Below are 21711 nucleotides of genomic sequence, written 5' to 3'. Positions count from 1 at the left end.
TGGGCGTGAGGGAGACGCTCTCGCATGGAGGTGCATGCTGATGGCCTGTCTATGATTCATTTATGCTAGCATTTGTATGCAAGAGCCGTCCTTGGCTATGCCGTTGACGTGCCATGATCCGATCTCCAGAGCCTGCAGCTGCATATGTGTGCTATGTGTATGTGTGTATGCGGGTACCATTCACGGTGGAGAGCGCTCGCGCCTGTGGCTCCTTTCAAGTGTAAATTGACTGAAATACCTTTTTCGGCTCTCATAATTTCTTCGCTTAGCTGTTTTTATGACTTCTAAATGGCAAAGTCGTCGAGCAGTGGCTTACGCTGAATCTGTCCTCTTTCCCCGTTCCCCTTCTCTGTCTCGCTGTCTAGGGATCTGTACCGTGTTGGCGGGACCCTACCTGGACACCAGAGGAAGAGTTTAGGTGGGGTGCAGGACATGAGGCAGATGAGCCAAACCCTTCCCATCCGCGTTTGACCGACTACGAAAACCGCCTGCCGAAGGCTAAAAGAGAGAGGATCAGTAACACCACAGGAAACTGCTGCAGCGAGTTCTTGGACAGCCATTGGAAACTTGTGCAGGTCATTTTTTTTGGATTATATATGTCCAACTCCATCTGAGGAACCTTCAGAGAACGGTTGGACCAATCAAACGTGTATAAAATGCTAACAAGAGAACACATGGAGTAAAAAAGCAGAACGTTTTTGGTTTTTTTTTGGTTTTTTGGGGGTTTTTTTGTTTTTTTTAAAGCCTCAGGCGGGCTTTTTTTTTTTGGTTCTCACGGCTTTTCGTGTTTACACTGGACGTTCATTATGCAGATCCAATCCATGACGATTATGTTTCTATGACTCAGGTTCAGTTTGCATGTGTGCATGTGTTGAGGAAAGCCTCTTCTCATCCTTTGAAGGAGAGTCTGGCCCAAAAGAAAAGCGCTAACAGTAAAGCTAGCATGGCTAAGAACAGGTGAGGAATAGCTGGGACGCAATTAGCGTTGTCTCATTCATATGCTCACAGGTTCCTTCTGGCTTTTTAGGTTTTTGTTCACTATTAGCCACAGCATTCCTGGGCAGAAGCGCTCTTTTAATGAAATTCTTCCCTTTCTCAGCCGGCCTCGCCGGGTGAAGACGCAGGCCGAAAAAATTATAAGCTAACCAAGTGATATTTAAAAAAAGAGAGAGAGAGAGACGTGAATTAATGTCAGCCTGAAATAGAAATGAAAGGCTCTGACGTTAGCTTGAGGACATTTTCGACTATGCCTTTTGCTTTGCTTTTTTCTTCCTTCTTAACTTGACTCTTCTGATCTTTTCTTCATATTGAAGAAAGGAATAGCGGAGAAGAGAGGAGAAGCGCGGAAAGGATGTTTTTCCAAAGGTGGGCGGGATAGCCGCGAAGCGAAAAAGCAGACGCTTGAGGGGCTGGAGCCGTCTCCGTCCCCTTTGCGGAGCGAATTTCAAGGGACTGAACCACAGGACCCTTCTGAATCTGAAGTTGATTCCCAAATGTTTTGTTTACCTCTGTTGTATTTTGTCTTCCATGTGACAGTATTAAGGACATCTCCTCATGGACGACGTTTGACTGTGATCTTTTGGAATTACTGTTAACTGTGATCGCGGAGGACTTTATAGAGTGGGTGTGGGTGCGGATGTATGTGCGGGTGCCCGTGTGTGTGCGTCAGAGGTGCAGCTTCATATGCATGCTAGATTCAGAGCTATGTGATCAACCGTATCTGTGAAGAGAGACAACGCGCTGACTGTTGAAGGCTGTTGTTTAATGAATATCCCTATTATTTCACAGTAATTCACTCTGTTACAAATATGCATAATTGTGTAAATAAATACAGCTCACAAAAGACTAAGACCTGCTTAATTCTCTTAGAACAAACAGTCATTTAAAACCCACCCCACACACAACACTTCACTCATTTGTGGTTAAAGTTGTCCAGCCACTTGATTTCAAACAACTACCTCATACTGGCCTCATACTTTGTGACCTCTACCTAACCACCTTACAGGTCCACTATATAGATGTAGCTTCGGTACAATCTGTATCATTTTTCAGCCCCCATCTGCCCAATCATTACTGGACTGGTCACTTTCTAACCGGAGCACCACTGTTGTCCAGATATTATTTGAATGGTGGCTGACAGGGCTGAGTTTGGGTATTGCGCAAAAGTTCTATATATCAATAACAACAAATACCAGTCTATAAACTGAGCTCTGAAAGTGGATGTGGCTTGACCACATAAACCTGACCCTTATTAGTCCCACAATGGGGAAGTTTCACCTCTGCATTTAACCCGTCCCTGCAGTAAAACACCACATACACACTAAGTACACTCGCCCACAGCTGTGGGCAGCGCTATCCACAGCGCCCTGGGGAGCAGTTGGGGGTTAGGTGTCTTGCTCAATTGCACCTCAGTCACATACTGTCGGCTCAGGGGATCAACCGCCGACCTTCCGGTCACTAGGCTGGTTCCCTAACCTCCAGCCCACAACTGCCCTCAGATGTAAGATATGGCATGTGTACGTTCTCGTTGGTGACAGTGAGATAATTTGATCAAGTTCAGCGCGTAGAGCCGGAGCTTTCTGTGTGCTACCACATTTTCTATCACTGTGTACAAGATGTATGAGGCTTCCTTTTTTGTTGAATGCATAAAAATGTACAGAATTATTGATTTGTTTGATTAGAGGACTGATAAAATGTGACTGATGTGTGACTTCCAATCCTATTCATGTGCTTGCTTGTTTGGAAAAGTAGTTAAATAAATATGTCTAAATTTACGGCCTTAGATCACATTAAATGCAACAAGAGCTAGAAATTTGATTTTCCAATAGAAAACAGTACACAGATTGGTAGACATATTCCCTTTTTTTCGCATCAGCCTTGAAGGGTTAAACCAGAAACAAGCTTGAGCTGCTGGAATTTACTGACCGCAAGAGATTGCACAATAGGCTACATTTTGGAACAGGCTTATGGGTGTAACAACTAAGATACTGTATAACATATTTGACAATACTCTGTAGTATTGATATGGTCAGTATCATTGCAACGTTGAGAGTGGCCCACCACCCAAAAATGTCCAGTCCTAGAGAGGCTCTGTGGACAGAAACTGGTCGCTGATAAAGGGCTAGAGGATGGCTAGCACAAGCTGTTCATCAAAAGATGAGGTACAGTCTCTAAGTGACTATTTGCTTTGCATTCCGTAGTTCATGATCTTCTGAAATCTCTAATGGCCTTGAATGTTGAATCTGTATGCGCGGACTTCAGCAGCAGTTTGTCAGCTTGATCAGAAGGATCTCTATCTCCAGTGCATCTGGCTGATTTCCCCAGTCGGATGTCCCTAAGCGCCCAGGCCCCCCGTTCCCCCCACGCTGCACAAAGGCACGTTTGATCTTTCCAATTACGGCGGCCGCTCCGCGAGCAGCTTGGCAGCAGAATCGGGCATGCGTCGGCCTCTTTTAACTGGCATAGCAATTTACCCAGAGGTTGCCGGGCCTGCTATCGCTGCCTTTCTCGCTGCCTCATCAGTAGAAAGAGAGAAAGGGTGAGAGATACAGAGTGAGAGGGAGAGAGAGCAAGGGAAAAAAGTGAAGGGAGGGAGAGAGAGAGTGCCTGGGCCAAATGTGCTGTAATAATCACAAAGCGAGACTCCTCATTAAAGACTGCAGGGCATAGCGAGCGAATGTGTGTGTTGGCAATTGTGTGTGAGAAAAGAAAATGTGTGCGAGTCTGACAACAGAAAGACGGGTAGGGCTGAAGATTCCTCTGACACATTATAACCAGCATTCACAGGCTGGCTGTGCAAGTCTTCGCTGTCGAGGCGGCGCTTTCCGGCTGCCTGCTCGCTAACTTGCGATTCCAATTAGGTGCTGCGGACGACGCTGCAGATGTCCTGCAATGCATCTTTTCAGACAAAAGGAAAGTGCTGAGAATGAGCATGGAAAGCGGTGAATCATTAATTTGACGTCCACGCAGCTCTGTTCCAGCCGCAGACTACGCCTCCAGATCGCATTGCTTTCTTTACTGGCTAACTGTGACCTGCTGTTCCATCTGGATGAGACAGCGAGGACGATCCGAGTCGCTGCAGCCTTGCTGATCTCCACCTACTCGTGTGGAGGAGAGGCCCAGTTTCCGTCCCGTTGCCTCTCCTGAGGCTACTGCTTCTTCTCCTGCAGGGCCAGAGAGGCTAGCAGTAGTCTAGAGGAGTTAGCACTTAAGGGTGACTGTTGCCTCCGGCTAACTGTTATAGCTCGCCAACTTTGAGAAAGATGGCTGTGAAAAAACGGCACCAAGGTATCAAGCAGATGTCAGCATAAACCAGTGGCTTGTGCTGTCAAGGGGACATATGGACAAGGTTCCAAGCTCGTCTGTGAACAAAGTCCATTTCCTTGTAAGTGCAACAACTCCACTTCAACATCACCAATACTTTGCCAGTCATGAAACACGGAACCTATCTGCAATCTAACCAGTGGGTCTAGACATCTCTGCCTCCACATTCCAGTTTGTCATTACTCCAGCTTAAGCCGTCCTTCTAAAGCTGCAGAATTGAAACCGCCGACCTCCTGGATCGGCCTTTAAAGACATGTTTAATGGCTGATTTATATTTATGGGCCACTTAAACACCCAGTGAAGCTCAGCTGCCATTCGCTTCCCCCGCCTGAATGACTGAGTGACTTTCCTCTAGTCAAACGCCGACCTCCTCCCAAACCATATCTGGAGGTCCAGCGGAGGCCACAGCATGACTTTCTTAGTCTGCGCTGCCGTCGCCCACTCTGAACAGGGACAGCACAAAAAGGAGATTTAAAGTCCCTCTCTCTGTTTGCTGAGAGGATTGAGGGAGTTCGGGACCCCCTGCCAGAGTTCCTGCCAACAAAGCCAGGCAGTAAATCAGCGGAGGGAGGTGGAGAAACTACAGGGGGAAAAAGACCCAGCAGGCACCTCATACATTATCCTTTGACATCAACATACAGTAGAAACAGTGGACAGTGGGTTGGGCACAGCAGGTTGCTTTGAGCAGCCTAATGTGCCCACCAGTGGACCACCATGTGATACCCAATCAAGTCTACACTAAACGGCCTTTGGGTGGAAATTGCCGTAAAATCCCTTGAAGATCCCCACTGTATCCCCTCTCTTCTCCCTATCCGCCCCCGTCTTCTTCTCTACCCTTCCCCCACCCTCCTCCTTGTTTTCCTTGCCCTCCTCCCCCGTCTCCATGTACCTGATTTCCTCCGTCCGGGTGATCCAAGCTCCACAACTGACATCTGCCACCGCTTGCCTGAGTAATCACATAGCCGAGATTACCTCACCATGAAGTCATGCAAACCATACCCTCTACTTTTTCCCTCTTCAGCTCAGGGCATGAGCGAAAATAGGACCAGGTTTAGTTTGTTTTCCTTTTCTTATTACTATCTGCCGTTCGAGCACAGTCTCGTTACATGGCAACAACAGGGTCATATGTTAGTGCTCATAAATGACCCACCAATTCCTTGCCTATGCCCTAATGGCAACATCATATACTCACACTCACACTTGATCTTGGGGTGGACACTGGGCTGGGAGGGGGAGAAGTGGGGTCAATTTCAAATCGAGGAGAAATTCCACTAAAATGCAATCAAGGGCAGGCCGCTCTATTTTTTGTCTTTCTTTCTCAGGGTCTCTCTATGCGGACGCAGGGACACATTAGAATAAATCGATGGCGTGAATTAGTTGAGCCCGACCCCCGGCCCGCCGCTCGCCGTTTTCTTGAAGATGGTCCAAAAAGCAATTAAGAAGCATAAGAGAGGGATGCGGTGATTGATCGCTCGCTGAGGGCCGCGTCGCACAATGCCCCTGTCCTTGCCGAGCAGTTGCTATAGCAACAGGAGGAAGGAGATGGACTCGAGGAGGGAAAGAGAGAGATCAGTTTTGGAGCAGACTGACCGTACCGCTCCCCCGCCGACTCTGGGCGCTGGTTACAGCTTTCTAGCATTCTCAAGATCCTAATGAGATTTCAGTCTGGACCTTCTTCACCAATTACAACGTGCAAAATATATTACAGGTTCTTTGGCTTGTAGAGAGCTGAACTGCTGCGTCACGTCTGTCATGTTCAAATCGGACCAGTTTATGAGAAGACGCTATGGATCTTTATGTGGTAATGAAGAAAACAGGCATGTTTCAAGATGCAAACAGCTTTTTTGGGAAGGGATGTACAGTACCAGTCAAAAGTTTGGACGCATGTTTTTCATAACTCAAACATTTTGATCCAAATGCATAACCGTTTGAAATCTTTCCAAGACAGGTCATGCTGATGCACAGATTTAGCTTCAAAATAAAAATAATATATGTATAATATTATCATTATAATGATATAATTATCTCGTGATGATTACCAGAACCTCTTTAGAAGTTAATCTGTGGAACACCTGTTTTTATTAATGTTATGAGCATGTGTGCCCTAAGTTATGCCTGGTAGTGTATATTCAAATAAATGGAGCAGGTGAACCTGTAGTCACAGCTACTTTAGATTTTCATATTGAAGCGAACATGGCACCTGTCACAGCCTTCTCACTTGATTAAAGTCAGCGAATGTCACAGTGATACGTGGCATCTGAAATAAGACAGTGATAGGCGGTTTAACCTTTACAACATTTTTGGAGGCCATTACCCTTTAAAGGTGTAGAAAATATTTTCTCATGTTCCATTCTTAATCAGAAACGTAGCTGGACACATGGCCTGGCTAAGGAATGGACCTATTGCCCAAGCAACTGTGGGCGTAAGTGTATAATCCCCAGTGAATTATATTGTTGGTTGGCATCTAAAACTCCATTTACTAACTTGTTCTGACATCTTTTTATGCGACAACCTCCAACAACCTGCTGTTCAGTCCACTACCTCCCACGACTTGACTTAAAGAATAAATGGAAGGCGTTTGTACAAGTCAGTTCAATTCTATCTGCTACAGACTGAGTTTCTGACCACAGGACTGCTGTTGATCAGATATTTTTTGGGTGGAGGACAAGTCTGGATATCTTTAGCACTGCTCTGGATCACACACCCTCCCGACAATAGGGCACATGCATGGTGGTGTGGTCCGCCACTCAAAAACATCCAGCCAAGACCAGTTCTGTGGTCAGAAACTGCTGCAACATCATGCAACTAGTCTCCACAGCTACAGTGTCATCTCAAAGTGCCATAACTCGTCATGATCAAAACTGACAGATTTTATCAATCAGGCCAAACATGCGGCGGCCTGACTGATGGTGTTTTTGTTTACTTATTGGTGTGTTTGCTGTTTGGACATAAGTGGAACGTTCCATTGGGGAAGGCCACCCAAATAGCAGCTGGGCCTCGAACCCTCCGGAGGCCGCCAGCACAGCCTTCAAAGCAGCCCAGCAGATGTGCCGTGAGATTAGTCAGACACTGGAGGAAGCGGGCCTGCCTGGCTGGGGTTGAACGCACTTTTCCAGACGAGCACCATGTGCAAGTTTGCGACAAATAAACCGAAGACTCCTCTTGGCCTCCAGGCCCATCCGCATGGGGGGACACCTGATTGCTACAGGATTTATCTACTCGATGTATGTGTTTGTGTGAGCGAGAGAGAACAAGGGAGAGAAAAAGAAATGTCCAACTTCGCCGGAGGTATCGGCACACGACTCAAGCCGCTGCCACTAGAGGATGAAATTACGATCTGAGAAACAGATGGCAGATGGCCTACCGTCGCCTTAATTTAGAGCGATAGTAAGCAAATTTACAATAATTTCCCCTTCCCCCAAATATCGTCAATCAGCCAAGTTTCTGAAGTCTCAAAAACATCAATAAGTCTTTTTGAGATTATATGGTTTGATGCAAGACTATGATGTTTTAGTCATGCAGTAGTCTATATGATGCTAATTATAGGCTTCTATTCCTGGGTTAGCTACATTAGCCTCTGCCCTCTGCTATGCATTTTCCCTCTTGTGCTCTCTCTCTCTCTCTCTCTCTCTCTCTCTCTCTCTCTGGCCTTTGTACAGCAGAGCATAGCTAACAATATTTCTAAGGTTGACTTTTCACAGTGAAACATTCATGCAACTTTAATTACTTGAAACCTATTTGAAACTAAATTGCACTCGAGTTGCACAACGCAAAGCGCCTTGCAATTCATTTGAAACTCAGCTGCAACAGTTGCAAGCTCCTCAACTTAGAACGCATCACATGATCATGTAAAACAACATACTTTCAGCCACTGATTTCACAGGATTACTGGATAAGAGAATAAAACGGAAGATTATTTTAGGGGTTGGTTGAAAAACAGCCCGTTCCCACCTGAACCCCAACTTTATGCAAGCTTGGTCATTTTTCATTTTGTCAGTTTCTTGAGCCATGATAACAAACATGAGTTTCTCTGGGCTAACATTCCTGTAACCAGCTACATTATCTAGCTGGCTAATGCTAACATCTGTTTAAATGACTGGTTGTGCCGCTATTTCGCTACTTTTGTTGTTTGCCTGCTGTTATCATGATCTACGTATCTAGATTCATTTTCTCCTCTCTTGATGAACCCTAATGTTACACTGAGATGCATTTGGGATCCAGGAGGTGACATTACAGAAGATGGAGATGCACTCCTTGATGAACTTCTACAGACATCAAGCAAGCAAAACCTGTAATGTAATGTAATTAAACATTCATTTTCAAATGTAGACATAGATATAGAAAAAATAATAGCAAAGACGGCTGTAAAAAAACGTATGATGATGATAATGCTGCAAATATGTATGTCGCACATTGCAGATGAGTTTATATCAAGAACCATATGGTCCATTCAAAAATATGAGTCTGCTTTGCTAACTAGTGGAGTAACTGAATGTGTTGCATGCATTCTTGAGTTGCTTCATGCAGTGGTCAGTTTGCTTGGATATTATGTTGCAGGCAACTAACAGCATGCAACTAGTTGCATGAAAGCTTGACCAGCCTAACAGTCCTGTTCCAGTTTGTCAGGATAACGTTTCTGTTGATCTCAAGCTCTTAGTGGCAAAGCAAAGCAAAGCAGTCTTTACGACTGTCCATCTGGTTTTGCAAGCAGGTTTGGGTCAGGTTCAGGGTTTAAATTTAGCCAGACCTAGTCGGGCCGGGTCGTGGGTACAGGTCAGGTTCGGCCTACAATTTCAATCGTGTGCAGACCTCTAATTTGGGGTAAGGGGAAATCTTTGTAAATCGGATTTTCTGCAGAAATATCGATTTAAATAAATCAGAGTGGCACAAAAAGGCAAATCGCCAAGCACTTTCAGGAAGCCTTCAAACATCTATAACGTACCACTCTAACCGAGATTTTCCAAATCACCGACCCTTGAGGGTAACCCCTGAATTCCTCCATGGTGCTTGCATGTTTCTGAAGAAAGTGAGCGTGAGAGACAGAAGAGAGCAACCCTCCTCATTTCAGTTAGGCAAAACAGATGTTGAAAGTGACATTGCAGCCGCCCCCAAATTGGACTGATTATATCGTTTGCGCTGACATGGTGGTAGACAGAATTATCCTGCGCTCCTCCAGTGACACCCTCATCAAAGCTCTGGCACTGAGGGCCCTCTTTAATCAGATTTGCTGGAGTGAAAACTCTCCGCCGCACAAAGGCACCATTGATACTCGGCTGATGTCAACAAAGGAAGAGTCCTGACAAGGGAGGCGGAGTGGAAGAGGAGAATGATGGAGAGGGAGAGAGGGAGAGAAGAAAGAATGGGGGGGTGGGAGGAGGGTGAACGCCGCTCTTTTAAACGTTATCATTTGTATTGCATGGGGCCAATCAGCAGGACTGCTGTCAATTACTGGCTGGACAGCGCAAATTAGCAAATGAACAGTGGATTTGAGGATCTGACGTATGAGTGAACCACATTGTTGAATATTTGAGGAGAGAAGTTTGTTTCTTAACCCTTTTTTCAAACTTTTCATCAAGTGACCCATATTTTAAAACGATTTTTTGAGACCCCTCCCAACCCACAACCACCCCCCGCTGTCATTTATACATTACAGTTTCTTAATTAGGCGGGTCGTACAATGAATAATTAATTATATTTCAGAAAATGGTCTTTTGAAGTTCTTGCCATTTCACTGATAGTGTCCATGCTAGCAGCTTCATGTGGCTGGTTAACTCCAGAAATGGTTACTCTGGTACTGTATTGATAAAAAGTATACCAGTTGGTCTGCTTACTTGATTAGCTGTTTGCTGTCCATCTGTTTCTCTGCATACTTTGTTCCCCTGTCTTTCAATGGTCAGGACCCCCACAGAGCAGGTACTATTTGGGTGGTGGATCATTCTCAGCACTGCAGTAACACTGACGAGGTGGTGGTGTGTTATTGTGTGTTGTGCTGGTGTGAGTGGAGCAGACAGCAGTGATGCTGGAGTTTTTAAACACCTCAGTGTCGCTGCTGGACTGAGAATAGTCCACCAACCAAAAATATCCAGACAACAGCGTCCTGTGGGCAGCGTCCTGAAGGACTAGAAGATGACCAACACAAACTGTGCAGCAGCAGATGAGCTGTCGTCTCTGACTTTACATCTACAAGGTGGACCGACAAGGTAGGAGTGTCGAATAGAGTGGACAGTGAGTGGACACAGTGTTTAAAAACTTGTGACATCCAGTCTAGAGTGAGTTGACGACTTAACCTGAAGAGGGCAGCAATTCACTGAAGGTGTGGAGCAGATAGCGAAAGAAAAAGGACAATTATGGCTGAACATTCATTAAAAAAGAAGTCAAATCTGGGAGCATTTTATAGCAGCCTATGACATTAATCTATATATTTATTATTATATCACTTATTTTTAGCTGTTGCTTATTATATACTGTAGCTGAAAATGATGCCATTCATATTTTTTCTGGGGTTGTAATTTTACTAATTTATCTACAGCTCTTCACATTTACAGGCCATTAAGCTGATTCTTTGATTTTTGTTCATGTATGTAATCGAATATCAGCATATTTGATATTTGCAGCCCTACTTAATACATTAGGCCCTCGGTCATACATTCTATCAACTCACACCAGGTTGAGTGGTCAACAGCATGAAAGCCACAATTCTTTTTAAGGAAAGCCAGAGATTCATTTGGATGGTGCTTTAAAACCTTTTATACATGGGAGGTTTTGTGTAGGGCTATTAAACAAACCCTGACGGCTCGTCGCTGCTCTACATGGCACTACTCACTGGCCGAGACGGAACTAAACTAAACAAAAGTGTCCACGCTGGACCCAAACAGCGTGTCCTGCATTAGTGTGCTGCGTCCAGATCAGATCAGTTATACAGTACAGCTTAATCCAATCGGGGGACGACTCAATTCAGTGTTTATGTTCGGCCTGTTGTCTCTGTCATGGTATTATGCGCACTGGCAGTGGACTCACAAGACGGCCATTCACTGAGCGATTACACGAGACTTTGGAAATTAAGTTAGCGTTTCAGGGGACAGCAGATTCGATTAGGGACGTAGCTCCAGTCAGCGTTGACCCGCACTCGGCCCGGGGATTTGTTTGGGGGAAATGGCTTTAGCTGTACTGTAACCAGTGTCAGGTGATTTGTAAACTCCGGAGAAATCCTTCTGCTGCTGAAAAAAGCCACCTGATTGATGAGGTTTGTCCACTACAGGCAAATTCAGACTGGCAGGCTGGCCTAGTGCGTAAGCTAATAAAGAAATATGATGCTTTAACGAAATCTGAGATGTCGTGGCCAACTTATTTATTTCATTTATTTATTTGGCCAAAGTCTGCAGAGAGACACATTAATATGATTTATCAAATATTCATCACAGACGATTTCCGCCACAACAGGCCCACATGGGACAGAGCTAGCACTCTTTCCAATAAAAAAAAACAGTGCTGGTGTTTCCACTAGATACGGCAAGAATTTACTTTAGAGAACAAAAAGGTATCTTCTGGGTGCGCTCATGTCCCTGTGGTCTCAACCCGTAAGAAATTAATTTGCACAGGCGCCAACTTGAAAGCCCTTACTTAATAAAGAAGAGGAAGGCGAAGGAAGATGAGAGACGGCCTCAGTCTTCGCAGCCTGGAAGACAAACGGGACTGCTGTATCGTGGCCTTGCACAATGTGCCCGAAGACGACAAAGCTCAGGCTGTGGGTGCTGAAGGGGACAGCTGGAGGGCCGCCGTGCTCTTCGGAGAATGAGACGTGGCAACACACAATGGCAAATTGGAGCGAGGACCCCCAGCTGTGCTATTGTGGCACCCGCTGAGCTCCAAATGGAAGAGGTGCCTGAGAAAATGGCAAAACACCCAACACAAACACAAATGGGCACATGCTCTTCACAGAATGAGGATCAAGAGGAGATAGACTGTTGCCCAGTGGTCTGTGCAATGTTTCTACAACAGGCACAACCTCACCCTCGTCCTTGTCAGGCAGCCAAAAGACTCGTATACTGTTGATAAAGCCAACTTGCTGCTCTTTGTTTGATCATTCTAAGCATTTTTGTGTTGTTTTCACATGCCACAGTTTTTGCAAGGAAACGCTTTCCGGATTTTAAAGCTTATACAGGAATTGTCAGCTTGTGAGGCTGAATGCACGTACAGTTTTTGTACACCATTTATGTTCATAGGAAATGAATGTTGGAATGATGAGAACATTCAAATTTAGCTGCAACAAATGATATCGCAAAGGACATCTCTCTCAATGACTCATAGACATGCATACATAGAAAATCATGTACGCAGTAGATCTCACCAACCACCTGGGATACCAAAGCTATGGCCTAGAAACATCTCACCCACATCTCAACCACCTGGGTTACCAAAGCTATGGCTTAGCAACATCTCACCAATCACCTGGGATACCAAAGCTATGGCCTAGCAACATCTCACCAATCACCTGGGAAACCGAAGATATGGCCTAAAAACATCTCACCAACCACCTGGGACACCAAAGCTATGGCCTAGAAACATCTCAGCAATCACATGGGATACCAAAGCTATGACTTAGCAACATCTCACCAACCACTTGGGATAATAAGTAAGTAATAAGTAATAATAAGTGCTACTTTTTTGATCCCACAACCGGGGAAATGCCACCTCCGCATTTAACCCATCCGTGAAGTGAAACACCACATACACACTAGTGAACACACACACTAGGGGGCAGTGAGCACACTTGCCCGGAGCGGTGGGCAGCCCTATCCACGGCGCCTGGGGAGCAGGTGGGGGTTAGGTGTCTTGGTCAAGGACATCTCAGTCATGGACTGTCGGCAGTGGCGATTGAACCTGCAACCTTCCGGTCACAGGGCCAGATCCCTAACCTCCAGCCCACGACTGCCCCCAAAAAATGACTGGATACCAAAACCATGGCCTAGCAACACCTCAGCAATCACCTGGAATACCATAGCCATGGCCAAGCAACACCTTGGTAACTACCTGGAATACTATAACAATTTCTTATTAAAACATTTCCAATGGTGAAATAAATGGAGGCTCAAAATGTTTTTAATGCAACCAGCAGATGTCGCAGGTCTGCGCTTTTCCCATTGAACAACAGCTAGCTAATGCTAAGCCTGCTTCAGTTTCAAGGCTCTAGGCTAAATTAACTAGCTTGACTAGCTAATGCTAAAGCTTCATAAGGCTTTTTGTAGTTTTAGAATATCATTTGCTTTTATTTTATATGTAATGTCACTGTTACGACAAACCTTTTTTTTCCTTTTTTACATGATCTGAACATGCCAGCTGGACTCCCCTGCCAGAAAAAAATAGCATAGACTAGCATAATCAGCACATGTTGTATTTTGGGTGCTGGTATTCTGGTCCACCAGCATGGCCATGACCCAAATGGACCCATAAAAATTCTCCAAAATTACTTTGAAAAGATCTTCACTTTTCCATTTTCCTTTGAAAGTTAAACCTGTTTTTTCCTTTCTTGTGTTTCCAATTTGGAGATTTTGTTCCGTATAATTTTTATAAAATACACTGATTTTGGACCCGACCCCACAGGCATGGTTAGCATGATTGGCATGTGCCCGCATTCCCATATTTGCAGTTCACTGGTGTAAACAAACACAAACTCAGACGAGACGGTCGGCGCAGAGCACAACACGTGCACCTTTGTCTCAGTGCTATGCTTTTAGACCTGGCCTCCACAACAAATCTCAGCAGCTGAAGTCCAGCACCACCACTGCTAGGACTGCTTGAGAACCGCCATTAGCAGCAAATGTTATCCCGTCCCTGCTAAGTGGAACCGCACACTTTGTAATTGGATGAAAGGAATCTTGGATTGAATCTTCTTTTTTGTGTCCCCAAACAAGGAGAGGCAGGCTAAAGCTTGGCCCCCTTGGGCCAAAGCGTGGTGGCTAGCTAACTACTAGCCGTGTCGTGGTGGCAGGGTACACAGACTGGCCATTGTGTGGCTATAGAGATGGGATTTGCATGCATGTTAGACAGGATTACTCACGGCGGAGACTGCTGATGGGAACCTGAACCCCTGCAGGCTGCTATCACTCAGTGTCTTAGCGCCCGTTCTTGAAAGGAAAATCTCCACCAAGTTTGCCGATTCGCTCCATTTTTCAGCATTTTCGCTTGATGTGTTGAGCTGGGCCTACAGTTGACGTGATTCCTTGGGTCTGACAGCACAGCTCACTTTCAAGATTAACTTCCTTGTTTCCTATATAGGCCAAAATTCTCTGATTTCCACAGCATGAACCTGAAGACATATGGTTCCAATAAACCCAATACGAAGAGACCAAAAAGATCAAAACCTGTCGTAACAAAACGCCCATTTTTTATTTTATTTCAACATTTTTTTTATTATTTGTGTTGTTATTTGAAAACACTGGCTTGTCTTCATGTGAAACGTGAACACTTCCCAATGAATGGACCAATGGATGTAGTCCAAATGTACTAAAGTGTAATAAATTTAATGGGGAATTCCACTGATTCTTCAAAATGTCTGCATAATTCAATCATTATGATCTAAACAAAGTCATTCAGAGTGGTGGACGGGAGAGGCTCCGTTCTAGAGAAACTTACTGAGTCAGAATTGTTTACAATGGGGGTGATAGGAACCAGACGTCTGAAGAGTTTAAATGGCTCTAAAAGCTCCCTACAGAATGGTTGCCCAATCCCTGAGGCACGGTTTTATGATAGTTTTGAGGGGGAAAACAAGATCTACCACTTTTTCAGCATTATAAAAACCTATAAAACCACCTGGCTTCGCTGGAGGTTTTTGGACAGTATGTAAAATAACTCAAACGTTGCGACTCCTGCTTCCCATCACCACTAGACAGAAATCTGAGTCAACACGTTCCTCTACAGCGGACCGTTTCACGTCAAAACACTCCAAATGACTGTTTTAAGCAAAAGTTTCCATATCGGTCAGATTTGTGAAAGAAATAGCTGGTCATTTTGTTTCTCTAACAAGGACCGAAGGACTCTTGAGTCCAGATGTAAACCAGGTTCAGAGTCCCAGGAGAGTTTGGGAAGCTTGGGTGGTATATTTTGTTTTGCTTGGCCTGAATGAAACTCTTTGAGCCCTCTACCATCCCGTCACCTCCCCCTTCCCTCTCAGTCTCAGAGTTTGCTTCCCAGCTTGGAATGTCGTGTCTGTCTCTTTTTGTCCTGACAGGATGGGGTTAATCCACTAATCTCCTGAAAGCGATATCCATATCAAACCCATTTTAATCCCCGCGCCACGGATTCACACACAGAGACAGAAGCGACTTCAAACCACCTCCAAACTACAAACCTGCGATGCTTAAACGTCCAAATGCAAGTCAGTAGCAGCAGAAATCGGCTTCGGTAGAGGCGGCCCATTCACTAGACACTGCTGTGAGAAAGGCAGCGTGCTGCCTTACACACTGGCTGCTTGTGCTCACACCTCAGTCAGCGTGACACTTAGACCTGCTGTATTAAATATGAATGGGTTTTTAATAATATATTGACGCTCTGTTGAGAAATATTTCAAGCTGTGGCAGAGCCTGCATGGGGCGAGTGTGATTAACCGCAGTGTCAGCTTAGCCATTTACTAAATATAACACATAGGGATTCCTAATTTCAGCACACGCTTTAAGACACTATCAGTCTGTATCTGTCGAGCTGTCTGCACAGGCAGGGTTTAACATGTCTCAAGACTAATTCAGCAGCTTAAATGTACAATCTAAATGATGGCTCAACTTTAAGGTAGCACCTTTAAACTACACTCACCGGCCACTTTATTAGGTACCCGTTCAATTGCTTGTTCAATAGCTAATCAGCCAATCACACGGCTGCAACTCAATGCATTTAGGCGTGTAGAGGTGGTCAAGACGACTTGCTGAAGTGCAGACCGAGCATCAGAACGGGGAAGAAATGGGATTTAAGGGACTTTGAACGTGGCGTGGTTGTTGGTGCCAGGCGGGCTGGTCTGAGTGTTTCAGAAACTGCTGATCTGCTGGGATTTTCACGCACAACCATCTCTAGGGTTCACAGAGAACGGTCCGAAAAAGAGGAAATATCCAGTGAGCGGTCAAAATGCCTTGTTGATGTGAGAGGTCAGAGGAGAATGGGCAGACTGGTTCCAGATGATAGAAAGACAACAGGAACTCAAATAACCAACCAGAATCTCTGAGGAACGTTTCCAACACCTTGTTGAAAGTCTGCCACGAAGAATTAAAGCAGTTCTGAAGGCAAAAGAGGGTCCAACATTCTGTCCAGAACCATTTGTTCTCTTTCGTAAGTAAGATTATCGTACACAGAGCAGAAGCCCCCCTCCTTTGGGCAGTTCCGGTGGTCCGTGAGTGTCAGCTTAGCATTTCATGACTGTTAGACAACTTATTTGGGTCCACCCTGTTTGCTTGTACGCAACAGGGCAGGACGTGTTTGTATAAAAGAAGGAGTGCCCTTCTTTCTTTGTGCAGAAGACTTAATAAACTCTTTGATTGATTAAGAGAGTCGTTCTGTCTTCTTGCACCGAGCGCGCTCACTGCACTGAGGCTTTCCACGGGACAGGTGATCCACTCTCTGGTTCCTCTTCATGAACGGACCAAAAACGGCCGGTCCTTTCAAACCTTTTACCAGCAGGGTACCTAATAAAGAGGCCGGTGGGTGTATAAGACGCTGCAGGAGACTGTGACGCCCAACTGCCTTAAAACATTTCCATGCAGGAGTCAATATGTGTTTTTTGCTTCAGTTTATGTGATAAAAGTATGGTTTTAGTATCTTGATGGTATATTAGCATGTTAATGAGTATGGTTGGTTGGTATTACAGCTCCTGAATGCTGATTGGTTGGCATGACAGCTACTGAGTGCTGATTGATTAGCATTGCTGCTGAGTACGGTTGGTTGGCATTACTGCTACTGAGTGCTGACTGGTTAGCATTACTGCTACTGACTATGGCTGGTTGGTATTAAAGGTACTGAGTGCTGATTGGTTGGCATTATGGCTTCTTTTTGCTGAAGCTCATAATTTGAGTGAAGCTATTCACTCACTGACATCATGAGGTGTGTGAAATCCCTGCTATAAACACTATTCACACCTCCCCACAAAGGCAGCCATGTCAAGATAACAGACGCTTTGTGGATTGAAAAAACTGCACAACTGCCCTGATACTGTTTTTTGTAAACTGTACACATTTTCATCAAAGTATTTTCCATTATAGTTGAAGAAAATTGCACAGCTCCACTGAGGAATCCCCGAAACCAGCTGCACCCTGAGGTGTTCCACTACAGCAAGGTCACAAACTCCTGCGATTTTAAGGTAATCTTTAAACTATAAAACAGAAGCTGCAAACGTGTTCGTTCAACATCAAAGACAGAGTCATTGTTTTAACCAATAAGTTTTTGCTTCAGTTTGTGTCATAAAACTATAAAAAATATCATTCAACTCAATATTAGATCAATTAACGGGAGTGTTTTCAATACCTTGATCTGACATTAGCATGCTAGCTCTGTTACCTCAGTTTTCAGTACACTGACAGAAGATTAGCATGCTAGCTCTGTTACCTCAGTTTTCAGTACACTGACAGAAGATTAGCATGCTAGCTCTGTTACCTCAGTTTTCAGTACACTGACAGTAGATTAGCATGCTAGCTCTGTTACCTCAGTTTTCAGTACACTGACAGTAGATTAGCATGCTAGCTCTGTTACCTCAGTTTTCAGTACACTGACAGTAGATTAGCATGCTAGTTCTGCTACCTCAGTTTTCAGTACATTTACAGTAGATTAGCATGCTAATCCTACCACCTCAAGCTACTTAGCACGCTAATAAACTAGCTATCGCTAAGTTGTTTTTGTTGCAGAGAAGTTAGGTAATGTTAGCATGTCTGCAGCACAGCGATTAGCACAACCCCTGCTCTAAAAAGTATTTACATCTCTCCAAAAAGACCATGTCATGAAAAAATGGACAGCTGTGGCTTTCCTGATAGACAAAATGTGAACAACAGCCGTAATATTGTTTTTTAACACTACAGCAAGGTCCAAGCTACGTACAGCTAATGCTAATTAGCAGAAACTAAGATTAAGAGACCCTTATTAGTCCCACAACGGGGGAAATTTAACATCCGCATTTAACCCATCCATGAAGGCACACACCACACTAGTGAGCACACACACTAGGGGGCAGTAAGCACACTTGCCCAGAGTGGTGGGTAGCCCTATCCGCAGCACTCGGGGAGCAGTTGGGGGTTAGGTGTCTTGCTCAAGGACACCTCAGTCATGTTCAATCAGCTCTGGGGATCGAAACGGCAACCTTCCAGTCACAGGGCCAGTTCCCTGACGTCCAGCCCACGACTGCCCCTATAATTACATCTTTCCAAAAAGACGGCCATGTGAAGACAAAATGGACAACTGCAGCTTTTAGTGTAATTGTAGTGTAATTGCCCCTATTAGTGTAATCAGATGCTTCAGGGCAGGAAATTAAGTGTTGCATTGTGATGTGTCAGTCATTAAAACTCAAAGGCCCATACTTGGCCTGGTAACTGTCATACTATAGATTGAAGTACTACACAAATGCATAAGCACTTAAGTAGCTCACTTATGAGTATGAAGTTGAACAGTGTAACAGTGATTGAACTGCAAGGAAAGTGGCTGTGAACCTCAACCATCACTTTCCGCCTGACTTCTCTCTCTGTCCTCCTCTCCTGCCTTTGTAGCCTTTCTTCATCTTAGATACACATATCAACAGGCGCAGATCAAGCAGAATCTAGCCATTCATAATTTACGACTCCTGTGGATCTGAGAGTTGGTGCTGCTGCTTCGAGGCAACGTCAGCCTGCTCTGCTCAGTGCACGTCCACTCTTGGAGCTTTCTTTATTCTCGTTCAAAGGGAATGGCCCTCCTGGCCGGCCCGGCCGTGTTGTCATAAGGACTTATCTTGTGTCATAAGCTCAGGCCCCGGTGGCGTGGACGCCCGCTTCCACAATATGGCAGAGCACATTATCAGGACTAATAGATTACCTGTCAAGTGCAATGAAGACAAATGGAGGCAGCTGCATCCTTTCAAGGTTGATTTTGTGCTGTTTTAAGCCAGTACTGGGTGCTGGTTAGGAACTGAGTGAGGGTATTTTTCCTCATATGTGAGCAGCAGGTAATGCAGTTTGGGTTCTCTTGAGAGGCAGGCCTTGATTTTTCCCACTCGAATGCCGAGTGAATGTGAGAAACGGAGCGAGGGAGTACGGGGAGAGACTCTGCCCTTCACGATGACGCAGTAATTAGCGATCGATCTCTTGTTGACCTCATATGATTCGCTTATCAATGTGTAATAACTTCCATGTGAACCCTTAATGCAATCAAGAAAGCTACGGTGCGAGAAGAAACCCCGTCTGCACCGAGGCACAAACAAGCGATGCTAAGCCCAATACACCCCAGCAATAATGGTGCAAACAGGAGGATTTTCATCAAAAGTTATACAAGTTTCATAGTCTCGGCTCCTTGGGGGCTTCGCAACTGCCAGTCAGCCTCAAACTCATTTACGTCCCAGGATTTCCATTTTATTTTCCATTGACCGTTTACTTTCTGCCACGGCTTGAGACAAAGAGAAAGGAGGAAGCCGTGGAGAAGGCTTGCATGTGTTCAGTGGCCACCAATATTCTACTTTATGCTTTTTTGTGTGTGTTTCTGTCTTTCAATTTTACAAATTTACAGCAGGGATGGGGACTCGAGTAACATCGGACTGGCCTGTAAAGGTGCAGTGTGTAAGGTTTAGTGAGAACTATTAGCAGAAATGGAATATAGTCTACAAAGCCACATGTTTTTAATTGGTGAATGATCACCTGTAACTATGAATTGTTGTGTTTCTTTAGCTTAGAATGAGCCCTTCATATCTACTTAGGCCGCTATGTTGCGCTGCCATGTTTCTACGATGTTAGGAATCTTGCCCAAGGACTCTTATGGGTATAGTGTAGGGCGCTTGTCCTTGGGCAAGATTCCTAACACTATGCCTACCTGTGTAAAATCAACAAATTGTAAGTCGTTCTGGATAAGAGCGCCTGCCAAATGCTGTAAATGTAGTCTAACATGGCAAGAAAAGCTGATTGACCAACAACATGACCAGACTAAACTGCTACAGACTCAATGTGTGGTCATATTCAGATGTGTTAGTAGTTGTGACATCACAAGCATGCTCCTTAACAATTCACATGCAACTACTTAGGGTTGTGACATCACAACCATGATGAATTCAAAGCTGCCTTTTTTTTGCAGCATACCTTCCATATTTGGAATGTATGGAGTGAGGAGTGAATGGCTCATCTTGTGACTTCAACAGTCAAACTCTTCCATTTAAAAAAAAAACACTTGCATTGTGAAACTCTTGTATCTAAGCAGCAGCCCAAAACAGAGAGAAAATTAAAGAAAGCAAATTGAGAACGGGAAGCTGGAAACTGTTTCACCAGTTTCTCCACAAGAATGAGAAATGAAACCACTCATGAGGAAGTTCTCTGATAAAAAACTGCACCTGCTGTGATGAATATTTTCCAGAAACTTTGCCACCATAGCAATGACGCTAATCAAAGCAAATCTAAGTACCATTCTTTCTGACAACCCAGCACTTTGGTCAGACAAGGTGACTGACCAACACTGATGTGACCAGGCTAAACAGCTATAGACTCAGCGCGTGGTTGTGACATCACATCCGACCCAGCCGGAAAAGTTCACCCGAAAAGGGACTGATGAAGAAGATGCATCTGTAATAATAACGTTTTCGAGAGACGTTGCTGCCGTAGCGATGACACCAACTAAAGCTAATCTAACATTACCTCTGATGTCCCAGCAACTCGGTCAGAAAGTTTGACTGACCAACACTGATGTGACCGGGCTGAGCTCCTATGGACGAAAGGGTAAACGTGTTCATGGTTGTGACATCATAACCATGGTGAATTTGAAAAGGCCTGTTTTCATAGCTTGTTTTCCATGTGTAGACTGTATGGACCGAGGAGCGAATGGCTCGTTTTGAGACATTAAACAGTTGAAAAAAAAAAGCATGAAACTCTTGTATCTCCGCAAAAACGGACAAAAAAGGAAAGGAAATCCAAAAAGAGGAGCTGGCACCCAGTTCACCAGCTTCTTCATGTAGGTATGCATGTAGATGTGTTCATGGTTGTGACATCACATGGTCCAGTTCGCCAGCTTCTTCATGTAGGTATGCATGTAGATGTGTTCATGGTTGTGACATCACATGGTCCAGTTCGCCAGCTTCTTCATGTAGGTATGCATGTAGATGTGTTCATGGTTGTGACATCACATGGTCCAGTTCGCCAGCTTCTTCATGTAGGTATGTAAATGTGTTCATGGTTGTGACATCACAACCACGGT

General features: G+C 44.7%; 1 protein-coding gene across 1 annotated transcript in view; it reads left to right on the top strand.

The window, feature by feature from the left end:
• ephb3a (eph receptor B3a) overlaps positions 1-1845 on the top strand; it is a 56259-nt gene extending 54414 nt beyond the window's left edge. The window contains exon 16 of the mRNA XM_017714663.2: positions 366-1845. Coding sequence (XP_017570152.1) covers positions 366-471 — 106 coding nt within the window. The 3' untranslated portion in view covers positions 472-1845. The remainder of the gene's footprint in view (positions 1-365) is intronic.
• Positions 1846-21711: the final 19866 nt, after the last annotated feature.

Source organism: Pygocentrus nattereri, chromosome 2 (genome assembly GCF_015220715.1).
Source record: "Pygocentrus nattereri isolate fPygNat1 chromosome 2, fPygNat1.pri, whole genome shotgun sequence".
Taxonomy (NCBI): Eukaryota; Metazoa; Chordata; class Actinopteri; order Characiformes; family Serrasalmidae; genus Pygocentrus; species Pygocentrus nattereri.
This window is presented reverse-complemented; position numbering and strand designations above follow the sequence as displayed.